The sequence below is a fragment of the Pseudopipra pipra genome, chromosome Z (genome assembly GCF_036250125.1).
Source record: "Pseudopipra pipra isolate bDixPip1 chromosome Z, bDixPip1.hap1, whole genome shotgun sequence".
NCBI lineage: Eukaryota > Metazoa > Chordata > Aves > Passeriformes > Pipridae > Pseudopipra > Pseudopipra pipra.
In genome coordinates this window covers 8,263,380-8,276,635 of record NC_087581.1, presented here as the reverse complement: position 1 = coordinate 8,276,635, position 13,256 = coordinate 8,263,380, and the positions used below count along the sequence as shown (strand labels likewise).

General features: G+C 53.0%; 1 protein-coding gene across 3 annotated transcripts; it reads left to right on the top strand.

The window, feature by feature from the left end:
* Positions 1-3: 3 nt before the first annotated feature.
* On the top strand, positions 4-12,646 carry MYORG (myogenesis regulating glycosidase (putative)). Of its 3 annotated transcripts, XM_064641396.1 has the most exons (3): positions 1,438-2,876; positions 3,005-3,100; positions 7,286-12,646. In XM_064641396.1, the coding sequence occupies exon 3, from the start codon at positions 7,410-7,412 to the stop codon at positions 9,444-9,446; it is 2,037 nt and encodes a 678-aa protein (XP_064497466.1). In that variant the 5' UTR covers positions 1,438-2,876; positions 3,005-3,100; positions 7,286-7,409; the 3' UTR covers positions 9,447-12,646. The 3 variants fall into 3 exon arrangements, with proteins under 3 accessions (XP_064497465.1, XP_064497466.1, XP_064497464.1); XM_064641395.1 differs by lacking the exons at positions 1,438-2,876; positions 3,005-3,100 and adding an exon at positions 4-104; XM_064641394.1 differs by lacking the exon at positions 3,005-3,100 and having other exon boundaries at positions 1,439-2,876.
* Positions 12,647-13,256: the final 610 nt, after the last annotated feature.

Below are 13,256 nucleotides of genomic sequence, written 5' to 3'. Positions count from 1 at the left end.
GGAGCCGGGGCGGGGCGGGGAGCGCCCAACCCCGGAACACCGCGCTCAGCCCCGCGCCCGGAGCCCCCCGGCCCCGCAGACCCGGCCATGGCCCCGCGCCCCCGGTGAGTCCGCGGGTCCCAGGCCTGCCCCCGGGGCGGGTGTGGGGGGCGCAGCCCCAGCACGGGGGGTGCGAGGTGGAGGCGGGCGAGGGGTCCCCCTCCCGCAGACCTCAGGCTGCCGGCGGGAGTGGGGATGGCTCGGGAAGGCCCGCGGGGACCGGGGTGAAGGTGGAGAGCTTCGCCCTGACCTTAGGGTGCGAGCTTTTGGCATCCCGCCGTGCAGGGACCGCTCGAGTTCTGTCATGGGTGGGAGTCTGCCCGCCCGGAGGAGATGAACGGAGCTGGGAGACACGTCCCCAGCTCCAGTCGCCAAGTGCAGCTTCAGCTTTTACCGCTGGATAGATGCTTGGTAGTGAAAACTTTGCAGATGGGTGTACGCAGCGAATTGTGCCATTTGCCGGGTTGGGTTTGGAGTGGTTTTTGGGACAGCTCCGCCATCACTGGCCGTGGCAAGGAGCAGCCAAAGAGTGTTGGAAAGCACAAATGCTACTCCCTCTTTCCCCCTCCCTTACCGCCTTGGGATACTCATGATGCACAGCCAGGTGGACAGTGAGGTTTGGGAGTTTGTGTCTGTATGACTGGATCTGCACATGGAGCATGCAAGGGAGCCCTTAAAGGGAATGACGACTGCATTTGGCCCAAGGTTGTCCCGTCTCATTGACTGTTGGATACAGATGCAAATTCAGGGACCTGAGTCACCAGCCCAGCTCCATTAGCCATCCACGGCTCTCTGGAACTGCTCAGTGCCTGGAGTTTCATGGTGACTCAATGGCTGGAAAATCACCGGGGCCGTGCCAGAGGGATGTGCTTATGTTTCCATTTCTCTCCCATATCGTGTTGTAGCACTTGGGTATTGGGGTGAGCTCAGGTTTCAGCCTGCTTCAGCATCTGGAATGCTGAGTGCTCCCAAAGTGCTGAATCAGCTCTTTTAAGAATCTGGGGGGGGGGGGCAAAACAGGGCACCAGGTCCTGCTGTGGGGTGGCTTGTCTTGGAGGAGGGAGATGAATAGGAAATGAGATTAACACCCGCTTTGGGGAGAGGCTGTTGGAGTGATGAGGTGTTTGATGGCACACATCGTGTACCAGACGGAATTGGGCTGAGGGACCAACAGACAGCGGCAAAGACACCGAAATCTTGATGGCTGTGAATCTTATACGGTACATGTGACAAATGAAATAAGCTAATAGTAAACTGATGCCTTGTGTGGAGGTTTCAATGCCTGGCTGCTGGGCCACCTCCTTACCTGGTGCTGCTCATTGGTGGGAGTGATGGAATTATTGTAGTTATCACTCTCGTTTATTTGGGGGGAGTGATTTATGTCATCCTGGCATGCAGGCAGGTGGAACCTCTTGCATTTGGTGTTTTGCTTTTGCTGCTGTTGGGCACAAGAGCTGATGGCCCCTTAGGTGCCAAGAAGCTGGCTGCTGGGCTCTGGGCTACCCCATGGACTGCAATTTTGGAGCCAGGCTGCCTCCAGCTCCCCCAGGGCCTGTAGGACTCCTCCAAGGTGGACAGAGAGATGTCCTTGAAGGGAGAGCCCTGGAGCTTTCTCTGCCTTATGTCCAATGCACTTTGATACAAGTGGACCAGGACACCTCACTTTGTTTTAAAGTCTCCACAAATCTTTGAGGTTCAGATAAATTCAGGTGCTGTGATGTGCCTGCAGGCAGGGGAAAGCAAGAGCCTCTGGTCATGGTTTAGTCATGAGATGTCAGCACCATAAGAGGTGTGCATGGTTAAAGTGAAAAACCAGCTTATTAAACTTCATCTTGCTAATTAACACAGAGTGAAGAACAAAGAAAGACAATGTTGTAAAGGGGGAATTATCAGGGGTGTTAAATATTAAGTCGTCTGCTGCCAGAATTGGTTCCCAGTGGCTATTTTGTATTCATGGTCAGACACTGGATGAGGTGTCTAAATGGATTTGGAGCATCACTTGACACTGGAAGCTTTAAAGGACAAAACTAGGTTGTAAAGTCACGATTCCTACAGTACAGGTGAAAGTATTTAAGGCTGTGCAGAGCTAATGCCACAGCTTCAAATCTCCTGCCTCCTCTTACAGATGGAGTAAGGTCCTGGCAGCATGTCTGCACTTTGCAGATGAGCTCTGTATTGACGTGGCCCCCTTGGATTCGGGGTTTATCCTCTGGGTGCCCAGTGCTGTTTAATCCTGGCTTACAAACCAGCCGGCAGCAGTGGGACTGCTTGTTTCTTATGGCTCGAGGCAGCCTCATTATCCGACAGGATCACGACACTGCTTAAAATCGCAGGATTTGGAGGGGGGGAAGAAAACCTACCCCAAACCGTGTGTTGGGTTGTTTTTTGTTTTGTTTTGTTTTTTATTTTGCTTTCTGATTCTGGAGCTCCTGTGAGAGTGCAGGAGGGAATGAGCTTTCGCCGGCCCTTCTCGCCCGCCTGGCAGGGAGGGGAGATGCCAGCCCGGATCCCGGGACTCCGGGAGTGTGTGCCCGTGTGCCCCGGCAGTGCCTGCGGCAGCTCCCCTTGGCCGGGCGCCGCTTCCCTGGCACACCCTGGCCAGAGGGTTGGCTGCTCCCGCATCCGTCACAGTGCCTGAGAGAACACGCCGGTGACGCGCCGGTCCCCTCCTCCTGCTCGTGGACGCGGAGCAGCCGGCTCGGAGCCCCGAGACGCGATGGAGAGGACGAAGCTGCCGGGGAGGCGGAGGTGTAGCTGTGCTCGGTTTTTATGTGCTTAAAAAGGCATCTGTGATGAAGCCAGGCGGCAGGCAGGGATCCCCGGGAAGCAGTGGATAGGTAAGTACCCGGGGCACCGTGCCCCCGGCGGGATGAGCTGCCTCCTGGCTGGGCCTGTCCGTATCCAGCAGTCGAGTGCTGTGGGGAATTTGCAACAGCCCCAGCAGCGAGGGTTTGTCACTTTGCAGGAGGGGCAGGCAACCCCCTCCCCGCAGCCTCTCCCTGAGCCCCTCAGACCAGGCAGGCTGTCGATCCCTGCTCTGACCACAGCGCGGACGGTGAAGGTGACGGTCCCCCTCGCTATCCCTGCTAGGGCAGAGTCGCTGCCCTGGCTCAGGGGCCGGGGGTCTGTGCCACCCCAAGGTGGCTTAAGCATTACAGGGATAAACCCAGAGCCCTGGGGGGATCTGCTGTGGTATTTGGGAGGATCCACAGGACTCGGGAGGGAATCGGTGCCTTTGATCCACGTGGAGTCAGGGTGTGTGGGGAGCAGCCCTGTGCTCCGTGAAGGGGTTTTTACCAGGTGCCCCGACCTGTCCCACCTACAGCACCAAGCAGGTGGAACAGTGATTTCACCATATTTGACCCCATAAAGCCCTTCAGAGAACTCCAGTGCTCTGCTGCAGACCCCTCCAAGGGAAATTAAACCCTCAGGAAGGGTTTGCTTGTCCTCCATCTCAGGTGTGCAAAGTCTCTTTGTCAGGGCTGGTTCCCCACAGGGGATTCCAGACTGGGCACGTGGAGGTATTTTTGCTCCCACAGCTCTTTTGCAGAGAAGAAATTTCTCTTTTAATTTGCTATCCTGATTCCCTTCTCTTGTATGGGGTTGGAGGTGCCTCCTGCTGAAAGCTGCAGCGTTTCTGTGCTGTTTCCTTAGCTCGACTCCTGCCAACATGTTTGGGGAGGAGGCGGTAGCACCTTGCAGCGTAGGCAAGGGCTTCCTGGCATCCCGGCGTGGGAAATGGGTGTGTGTCCCCAGCACAAGCTTGGCCCCCAGCATGGTTCAGACCTGACCCTTTCAGGGCAGTAGAGACCAGTTGTATGTTATTGACCCTCTTTAAATGAATGTCCTAATTGCAAAGTGGCTGGGGTTAGTGGTGCTGTGGGTCTCGCAGCCCGTGGTTAGCGGCGGTGTTGGTAAAAATAGAAGCGGTCAAAAAATGGATTTTTATTTTTACTCCGTAAAGTGTGTCCTGCTCAGATGTTTTGCTTTCATCTTGGGTTGAGGCAAGATGGCTCGCTGCTTCCACAGAACACAAAGAAAAAGCTTTGTTTTGGGTCAGCTGGGAAGCTCCAGCACAGCAAGCTGCAAACATGCTGTTTGACTTTGACACTCTCCCTCCCCGTTTTCTTTTTCTTTTGATTGTTGTTGGTTTGGTTTTTTTGTTGTGTTTTTTTTTTTTTTTTTTGAGGAGTTAAAGGTCACCACAATGTCATCTTGGAGCAAAATAACAAGTTAGCATTCCAAAAAAAAATGTTGAAACACGCAGTTCATGAACAGGCACCTCTGCAGGCTGCAGCTCGCGATTGAGAGGTGGAAGGCGTCCCTGGGGAGCCTGGGAGACTTAGCTCTCACCTGGGGTGGAGCCATATCTCCCACTGGAGAACATGCATTTTGTTAACAAGGCAAAAAAATACAGGGACTGCACGGGCACAGAGCAGGATTGGGTTTGGAGACCTTTCTGTCCCATCGGTGTGCTGGGTGATGCCCAAAAACATAGTTCCAAGTGTCTTTGTTGGAGCAGTCTCCAAGCAGGCAATGTCCATCAGCCCACAGGGTTTGATCCTGGCCCAACCATAGCAACCAGAGCAGCATTAAATCCACCAGCTCAATCACCCAGCCTTCACATCCCTCTGAGGCAGATCAGTGTCCAAAGGACACAACAGGATGCAAAATCTTTCTTAAAATAACATATTTATTTCTCTACTGACAGCAGCAGTGATGGCTCCCTCATGTATGCCATGAGCTCCAGCCCATGGGGGGTAAAAGAAGGAAACAGTCTAAAAATAGAGCAGCTTGGAAGTAGTTCATAAATAATAAACCAGCCTCCTGAAAGGGAGATAAAAATCCAGAAGCTCCCTAAAGCCCTGGGTGCTGCTGTCAGTTTTACATGGAATGAGGAGGTGGCTGTCGCCACAGTGGCAGTATCTAACATTTCTTGGGCTTAAAACCCTAAGTGAGAGTTGGAAAGAAAACACCATTTTCCCCTCTTTTTTGTACAGAAAATATGAAAACTTAAAAAAAATTACTTTCCCAAATAATTTGCAAGTCCTGCTTGATGGAGGCTGCATTTTATATTTTCCCCCCCTGAGCTTTGCAGTCCCCAGGTAAGGCAGGACTGAGACAGAGGTGACAGGTATTTGCATCTCTCTCTCTCTGGCATCCCAGAAATTCCCAGTGCTGAGAGGGAGGAAGCTTTTTTGGGCTCAGCATACCCATTTGTGTTTCCAGAAGCATCCTACCACTTGCGGCTTTGCTCAGCTGTGCTGGTTTTGGCCAAGATCCTTCCACACACCTTCCTCCCCGCCACCCCCGGTAAAGCCCTGTGCTGCTTCTGGTTCATCCTAAAGCAAAGCAAGAGTTGGGAGAGGAGATGAAGGTTTATCCCAAACACAGCCTCTTCCCACCACCAGCTTCCACCACCACCCTACCTTTATTGCCCAATTTTTGCTGGGCTCCGCTGGCCTTGCATCACATGTGCTGGTGGGTGAGAGTCCCACTGCCCTCCTGGGGGCTGGATCCATCGCTGAGTGACACAGTTGGAATGGCTGGAGCTGTCCCCATCCTGTGGGGAGTGAGGGCTCCGTGGGAGCTGGCCATGGGACAAGTCATTTAACTAAACCTATCGCCTGTTCAGGCTAATCGCTTCCTAATGCCTCCGTAATCCCATTTAAAGCAACTGGCAGTCTAGAAAGTTACTGGCTCCCAGGGGAAGGTTAAAATGACCTGTCTGGCTACACAAAAAGTTCCCCCAACTGCAAGGTCTAGTTCAATACACGCTTCGAGATGATTAGAAAACACGGAATGTTTAGTTTAGCCTGTGCACAGATGCTGCTGTGGGTTTACACATGGGCATGCCTGTAGCGGAGCAACAGGGCTTAGGTGGTGCTCAGGACCCCTGTCTGCTTCTCTTTGCCTTTTCTGGGGAGAAAGGTCTGTTTGAGGCACAGAGTGTTCTGGCTTGTTGCGCCTGTGGCAGGGAGAGGGTTCTGTATTTCATTTTGGATCTTTTTCTTCCCTTCTGTTAAGAAAGAAACCAACCCCTTTAGAGGGAGCCTCTGCAACCAGTTTCATCTGTGCCCCAGAAGAGGGCTTTTGCCCTCTGATTTTCCCGCAGCTGGCAGGTTTCCAGCCCCAAAGCCTGGGGAGGAGGCGGCGTGCCGTGTTTGCTGGCACCGGGCAGGTACCGGCCAGCTGGTCTGCAGCTCTGCAGCTCCTTCCCCCTGCCCCTGCTCCTCCTGCAGCTGTGTTTGCTTCTCACTCTCCCGTGTCCTTACTTTACTTTTTCCCCTGGATCCCGGGTGTTATGCTTGGCGGAGCCCAGCCAGACCATGGCCAAGTAAAAGCCATTAGCCTCTTGGCACAGTCCGCTTCCCCGGGGCCACGCAGGGGAGAGAGAGATGGAGCTGAAACACAGCCTGGAGCCTTACTGCGCAGAGGAAGAGCCCGTTGGAGGTCCTGCACTGCTCACTCCCAGCAAAGTTAGCTTTTCTCCCATGCAGAGCCCTTGTAGAGATCTGAGCACGTGGCAGAGCCAGCTGCTCTCCTCTGGCTGGGGACTGCTGGTGTGGTACCTCCCACAGCCACACTTTGCTGCTTACTGCACCCCCTACATGCCCCCCAAAACCAGCCATGAGCAACTGGTACCCCAGCCCTGTTTGGCTCTCTGGGAGCTGTGGAGAAGCATGGATTTTCCCACCTTCACTGCAAAGCATCACCCAGCTGGAGCAGCTGGGACATGCTGGGGACATGCTGGGGACAGGAAGTGGATGGTGCTGCAGATGAGTTGAATTAAATCTGCCAGGGAGGCAATTTGATTAAAATTAGGAGAGGCTGCCTGGAATTCATTACGTGGTGTCTTTTATGGCTCCTAGTTATCCCTGTCTCTTAAAGACACTGTCAGTGGGCTGATCTGGCTCCTGTTCAGCTTCCTTCTACTCCCTCCCAGCCTCCACTCCTGCCTCACTGAAAGGCTCCCAACAAGAAAAGAACATTAATTATGGCAGTGATTTGGTCCTTGTTGTCCTGGGGTTGTTCTCGGCGTGGGGCCCGGGCTGCTTTCCACATGTGTTGTCTTGCCTGGGGTAATTGGAGATGGTGTCTGGTACTCGGCGTACAGCACCTGGCACGTCACAGTTGGGCAATGGGGGGCTGGGGGAGCTGCTCAGACTGAGAGAGCAATTGGATGACATGCTGTCCCTTGATTCAGAGGTTTTTCTGACACTATTTATATCCCCTTCTTTTGCAGAGATGAGTGTTCTGGGAGTCGGTGGAAGTGGGAACTCTCCTAACAGTCCCTTTTTCCTCTGCTGAGAGACCCTGACTTGCTTCCTTCCCACTTCTCTGCAAAAAGCTGTAGAGAAAACAGCACCATGTACACCTTCCTGCCCGAGAACTTTACACCTGTGAAGCAGAAGCCCTCCAAGGAGCTGAGGCCCATGCTTGGGGCCATCTTGCTGGGCCTCATGCTGTTCATCGCCGCGGTGGTGGCCTGGTGCTACTACACGGTGTCCCTGCGGAAGGCGGAGCGGCTCAAGACGGAGCTGATGGACCTGCGGGCGGACGGCTTCGTCATCAGGAACCAGCATGGGGAGGTGGTGTTCCGGCTGGCCTTCCGCTCGGGCAGCCTGGACCTGGAGTCGTGCTCCAAGGAGGGCGAGATCCTGAGCTGCACACGGTCGAGCCGGGGGCCGCTCAACTTCTTCATCCAGACGGTGAAGCCCAAGGACACGGTGATGTGCTACCGCGTGCGCTGGGAGGAGCTGGCGGCCGGCCCGGCGGTGGAGCACACCATGTTCTGGGAGGATGCCCACTGGTACGGGGGCTCGGAGATGAGCACCCAGCACTGGCCCATCCGCCTGGCCGGCTACCAGGAGCCCGTGCCCTACGTGACCAGTGACGTCTACTCCTTCCGCGACAGCTTTGGCGGCATCCTGGAGCGCTACTGGCTCTCCTCCAAGGCGGCGGCCATCAAGATCAACGACTCCGTGCCCTTCCACCTGGGCTTCAACGCCACTGAGCGCGCCCTCTTCTTCCAGGCCCGCTACAAGGACTCGCCCTACAAGCCCCTGCCGGGGCAGCCGCCCTTCCCCGAGCTCAGCTACCGTGTCTGTGTGGGCTCCGACATCACCTCCATCCACAAGTACATGGTGCGCAGGTACTTCAACAAGCCCTCCAAGATCCCTGCCGAGAACGCCTTCCGATACCCCATCTGGTCCACCTGGGCACTCTACAAGAACGACATCGACCAGGATAAACTCTTGCGATTTGCCGAAAAGATCAAGAAATACCGTTTTAATTGCAGCCACATAGAGATCGATGACATGTACACCCAAGCCTATGGGGACTTTGATTTTGACCCTGTCAAGTTCCCCAATGTGACGGAGACGTTTGCAAAACTGAGGGAAGATGGGTTTAAGATCACTCTGTGGACTCACCCTTTCATAAACTACAATTCCTCCAATTTTGGTGTGGGGATTGAGCGTCAGCTGTTCATCAAGGAGCCATCAGGGCGGCTGCCAGCCATGGTGGAGTGGTGGAATGGCATTGGGGCCATCCTGGACTTCACCAACCCAGCAGCCCGGGACTGGTTCCAGAGCCACCTGCGCCAGCTCCGACACAAGTACGGCATCTCGTCCTTCAAGTTTGATGCAGGCGAAACCAGCTACCTGCCCAAGCAGTTCAGCACCTTCCGGCCGCTCTCGGACCCCAGCATCTGGTCCCGGCGCTACACGGAGATGGCCATCCCCTTCTACGAGCTGGCCGAGGTGCGGGTGGGCTACCAGTCCCAGAACATCTCCTGCTTCTTCCGCATCATCGACCGTGACTCCGTCTGGGGCTACGAGCTCGGCCTCAAGTCCCTCATCCCCACGGTGCTCACCATCAGCATGCTGGGGTACCCCTTCATATCTGCCGACATGATCGGAGGGAATTTTTTCCCCAATAAGACAAATGGGGCGGTGGAGATCCCCGACCGGGAGCTGTACGTGCGGTGGCTGGAGCTGTCGGCCTTCATGCCCTCCATGCAGTTCTCCATCCCGCCCTGGCTTTACGACAAGGAGGTGGTGGAGATCGCCCAGAAGTTCACGGAGCTCCACGAGTCGCTGGTGGCTCCGCTACTGCTGGAGCTGGCCGGGGAGGTCACCGACACGGGCGACCCCATCATCCGTCCCATCTGGTGGATCTCGCCCCGCGACGAGGCCACTCACAGGATCGACTCCCAGTTCCTCATTGGGGACACCCTCATGGTGGCACCTGTCCTGGAGATGGGCAAGCAGGAGCGGGATGTCTACCTGCCGGCGGGCAAGTGGCGCAGCTACAAGGGGGAGCTGTTTGAGAAGACCCCAGTGCTGCTCACTGACTATCCCGTTGACCTGGATGAAGTTGCCTATTTCCTCTGGGTGTCCTAACAGGCTTCTTCCCCAGCTTTGGAATAACCATGCCTTACCTAGGACTTTCTAACAGATAATAATTCTAATTGCACATTTCATTTGAGACTGGGGTGGAGGAGGGGAATTATATAGACTTCACTGTTCTTGGGGATAATTTTTTTTTTATTTGGGGATTGATCTTGTTTTTTTTAATTTGGGTCAGTTGGGAAACTCTGATTGGATAACAGTAGGCAGCAAATTTCTCTGTATAGATCAATAAGAAGTTGTCAGTCTGTCTGCAGACACTTAGTAAACCCAACACCTTTTCAGTTCCCAAGGATTTCAAGATGTGGAGGTTGGTTAGTGCCAGTGGTAGCGTTTCTAGTTCTGTGGGAGCACCTGGCAGTGGCTATGAGGGTGTGTAGTGTGAGAGGGTTGCTGCAGCACAGCCTGCCGTAAGTTTTAAATTATGGCAAATATATTCAAAAGGATATTTTTAAAAACAGAAAGCAAAATATATATATATATATATATACACATATTTTTTTACCCCTTTTGTCTTGCGTGGCACTGGACTAACAGTTGCCCTGTGCTCCTGCTTTCCTGGCTACCAAGCAGGCCAGGTCACTCGATGTGTTTTAATTTTATGGGCTGCTTATTGCCCGCTGGGACAGCTGCATCCCACCTCCTCGCCCATTTGACACCCTGTACAAGGCTCTTGTCTTTGTATTTTGCCCTGGGCATCAACATTGCCTTTCCTGCCCATACCAGCGCGTCCCATTAGTCTTTTTTAAACATTTATGAAACCGCTTTGTTACGTGATTATCCTGCTGATGCCATCCTTTTTTTGGTTTTTAAGGACAGATGAGGTTTGTTGCTGGCAGAAGGACTGCCTGGAGCAAAGCCGCTCTCAAGCACTAAGTGTGGCGCGTCCCCAGGAACAGCCGGTTCCCGCGAGCAGCACGTGTCTGGGATTGGCGGGGAGGTTTGCTGCTAGCCGACTTGCCCATGGGTGGAAAACACCGGCTTTCTGGACTGATGGGTCTGTGCCAGCGGGTGTTCTCACTGCGCCCACGGAAACGTTCTCATCTGAGGTGAAATTAAACCAATACCCGCCTCAGGTCGCGGTTAGAGGTGATGACTTGGGCGAGGGTTTTTCTGAGTCAGCCCTCTTCTCTCTCTGGGAGAGTCCTAAGGATCCTAAGGGTCTTCCTCAGGCAGCTGGAGGTGGGATTGCTGTCAGAGGCTTCTGGAGGGGACACGGGGTGATGTGATCCTGCACCCAAAGTCCCCTGCAGCTGCAGAGATGACTCTTTCACAGATTCCCCATTTGCTTTTATACGGAAAGATGCATTTACGGAGACTCGAGACAGAGCGAGCAGGACTGAAGTCTGGCAGCCTTCCTCCCTAAGGCAGGACATTCCCGGCTGTGCCCTGGTTTGGGAACGTGTGTCAGCCCCTGAATTTTTAATGAGCTTCCGCAGAAGCAATTGAACTGCAATGGCTGGGAAGGGTTGGGGCACCAGCCAAGGGCAGCTCAGTATCCTTGGGGCTTCTCCTAGGATTGTATCTGGGCTGAGCATAGGTCCAGCATGAGTCTGCCACTGAGGGGGATGGTTCATGTTTTGGTTAGGGTTGAGTACCAGTGAGGATCTTTCTCAAAGTACGTCTCCTACCACTGGGCTTTACAGGAGGCAGACAAAGAGATGCACTAAACCTGGAGGTTGTAGTGGAATCCAGGAGGAGAAATTTAGGTGTTAGGGGCAAAATCTGAATCTAGTTTTATAGTTAGGAAGGGAGGAAGTCTGGTTTGAAGGACTCTTTGGAACATCCCTTAAGATCTGAATCTGCCCTGCATAATTTGGTGTTTCAGCCTCAAAATGAGATGTAAGGGGAGCCTTATAGGTCCTTGCCCAGCTGGAGCACAAGTATGTTCCAAAGCCTCTTTCTCAGGCTTGTAATTCTGAAGCACTCAAGCTTGTTCCTCACCACCAGTACAAAGAATGATTACAGCACCAGTTACAGATTCCTTCTGGCAAGGAGCTAATTCTGGAATCTCAGCATCATTCATCAGGGCACTAGCAGGACTTGGGCCTTGCTTGGAGGGTGGAGGTGAAGGTAAGGATCTCCTGGAGATGAGTCTGGCCAAAGCCTAAGGGAGGACAGGGTGTGGAGAGATCTCCAGAAATTCATAAAGGTCATGCCTTGATAGGCTCCAGCTCTTCCCTTTCAACCTGAAATACTTGTCATCCCTTGGTGTGGGAGTCATTAGGTGGAGGGGGTGATGCTGCACAGCTCAGCTGCCAATGTAGAAGTGGGATCCTTGGCATAGGACTTCATAGGAAGGATCCCAGGAGATATTGCATGTCTTCTCTTCCCCTGTTTCTGTGCCACTCACCACATCCCTCACTAGTAAGGGATAAGACTGTGGGAAGAGAAACACGGAGTTCCTCTTAGCATCCCTCTGCTATTAAAATGATGGGAGCAGCCAGATGAGTGCCTTCAATCTCCTTTCAGTGGTATCAGGCACTGTCAGGGAGGTCAGGGAGGAAATTCTCCATTAGACACACTGCTTTCCCCTCCCCTCAAAAGAAAGGCTTTTATTAACAAAGTTTTAGTTTTCTTTTTATTTAACTCTATCATAAATGGGTAAGATTATACAGTACCCCTTTTTTTCTAAATGCTGTATGGCTATTCAGGACTCCAGCAAGAGGAAGGATAAAGCTGCTGAGAGGATGTAAGGGCTGGTGTTGGGGATAGACTCAGCAGTGCTGCCTTAAGGTGTCTCAGGCTTCTAGGTGCCCTTTCCATCCAACTTTTTACCAAAACCACTACTTCTAACACTATGCTGTAGCACTGCAGGACTTGAGGATCTCTCGGACCTCATAGACCACAAGCTCTGCACAGACACCTTGAGAACTGCTGGTAGGGGGATTTCTCTGATTTACACCATGAGTCACTGGCCAAAGCAGGAATTAGCTTGTCTCAGCAACGGAAAAGCCCCAAAACAGGTTTGGGAGTTGGATTCAGCCTTTCCACATGCGATGCTCATGTGATGGAAGTTTGAAGCTTGCACTGTTGTGTATCGGGTTTCCTGGGTGCTTGTGTTTGCACATGCTGTCCTACGTCAGACTGTAATGCTGGTGGGTCTGTTTTTAACCACTTTTGTAATTCTTAATTGGTATGAACTGTAACATGAATCACCCTGATTGAGATAAAATTTTGGAAAACAAAAAGAAGTTTAGCTATGTTTTTCTTGACCAAGTTGCTTCAGCTGGTGGTTCAGGAGTATCTGGGGCTTTTTTTACCCTTATTGTCACTGAAATCACAGTTGAGATTTTGTTGTTTTAATTAAAGCTGGCAGCCTGCAGCTTTGGTGTATGTTTTAAAAGGAGGAGCTGGCAGTCACCCCACTGTTGTGTTTGCAGTGGTGGCAGACAATCACACTGGATCAAGGATTGCCCTCTCTTAGGTCCTGACAGCAAGGAAAATAGCTGTGCCTTAGGAGTGGCCTGGAAAAGACCACGTCCAGGAAAACCCCGATGTGTCAACCCCGGGGGTGGGGCCCATACTGTCATGCCCGTTTTTACTGATATCCACCCAAAAAAGGCTAATCAACACTGACTCTGGGGGGTTTACTAGTCCACACTGTTCTCAGAGGACACATACTTTGGGACTGTTTGCAGGAAATGAAGAAGAGGAGCCTGCCCTCAGCTCCCCTTGGGCACTCCAGAAGGTCCTTCTGGGCCCTGGCTGTCCCCACTGCCCAGGGTTCCCTTTTCCAGATGGCACTGACAGCAAGGACAGGGATGGAGTAGATATTTGTGGCTGTGAAAGTCCCAGGAATGG

Excerpts from the sequence above, each read along its gene's own strand:
- MYORG (XM_064641395.1), top strand. The coding sequence starts at position 7,410 with ATGTACACCTTCCTGCCCGAGAACTTTACACCTGTGAAGCAGAAGCCC.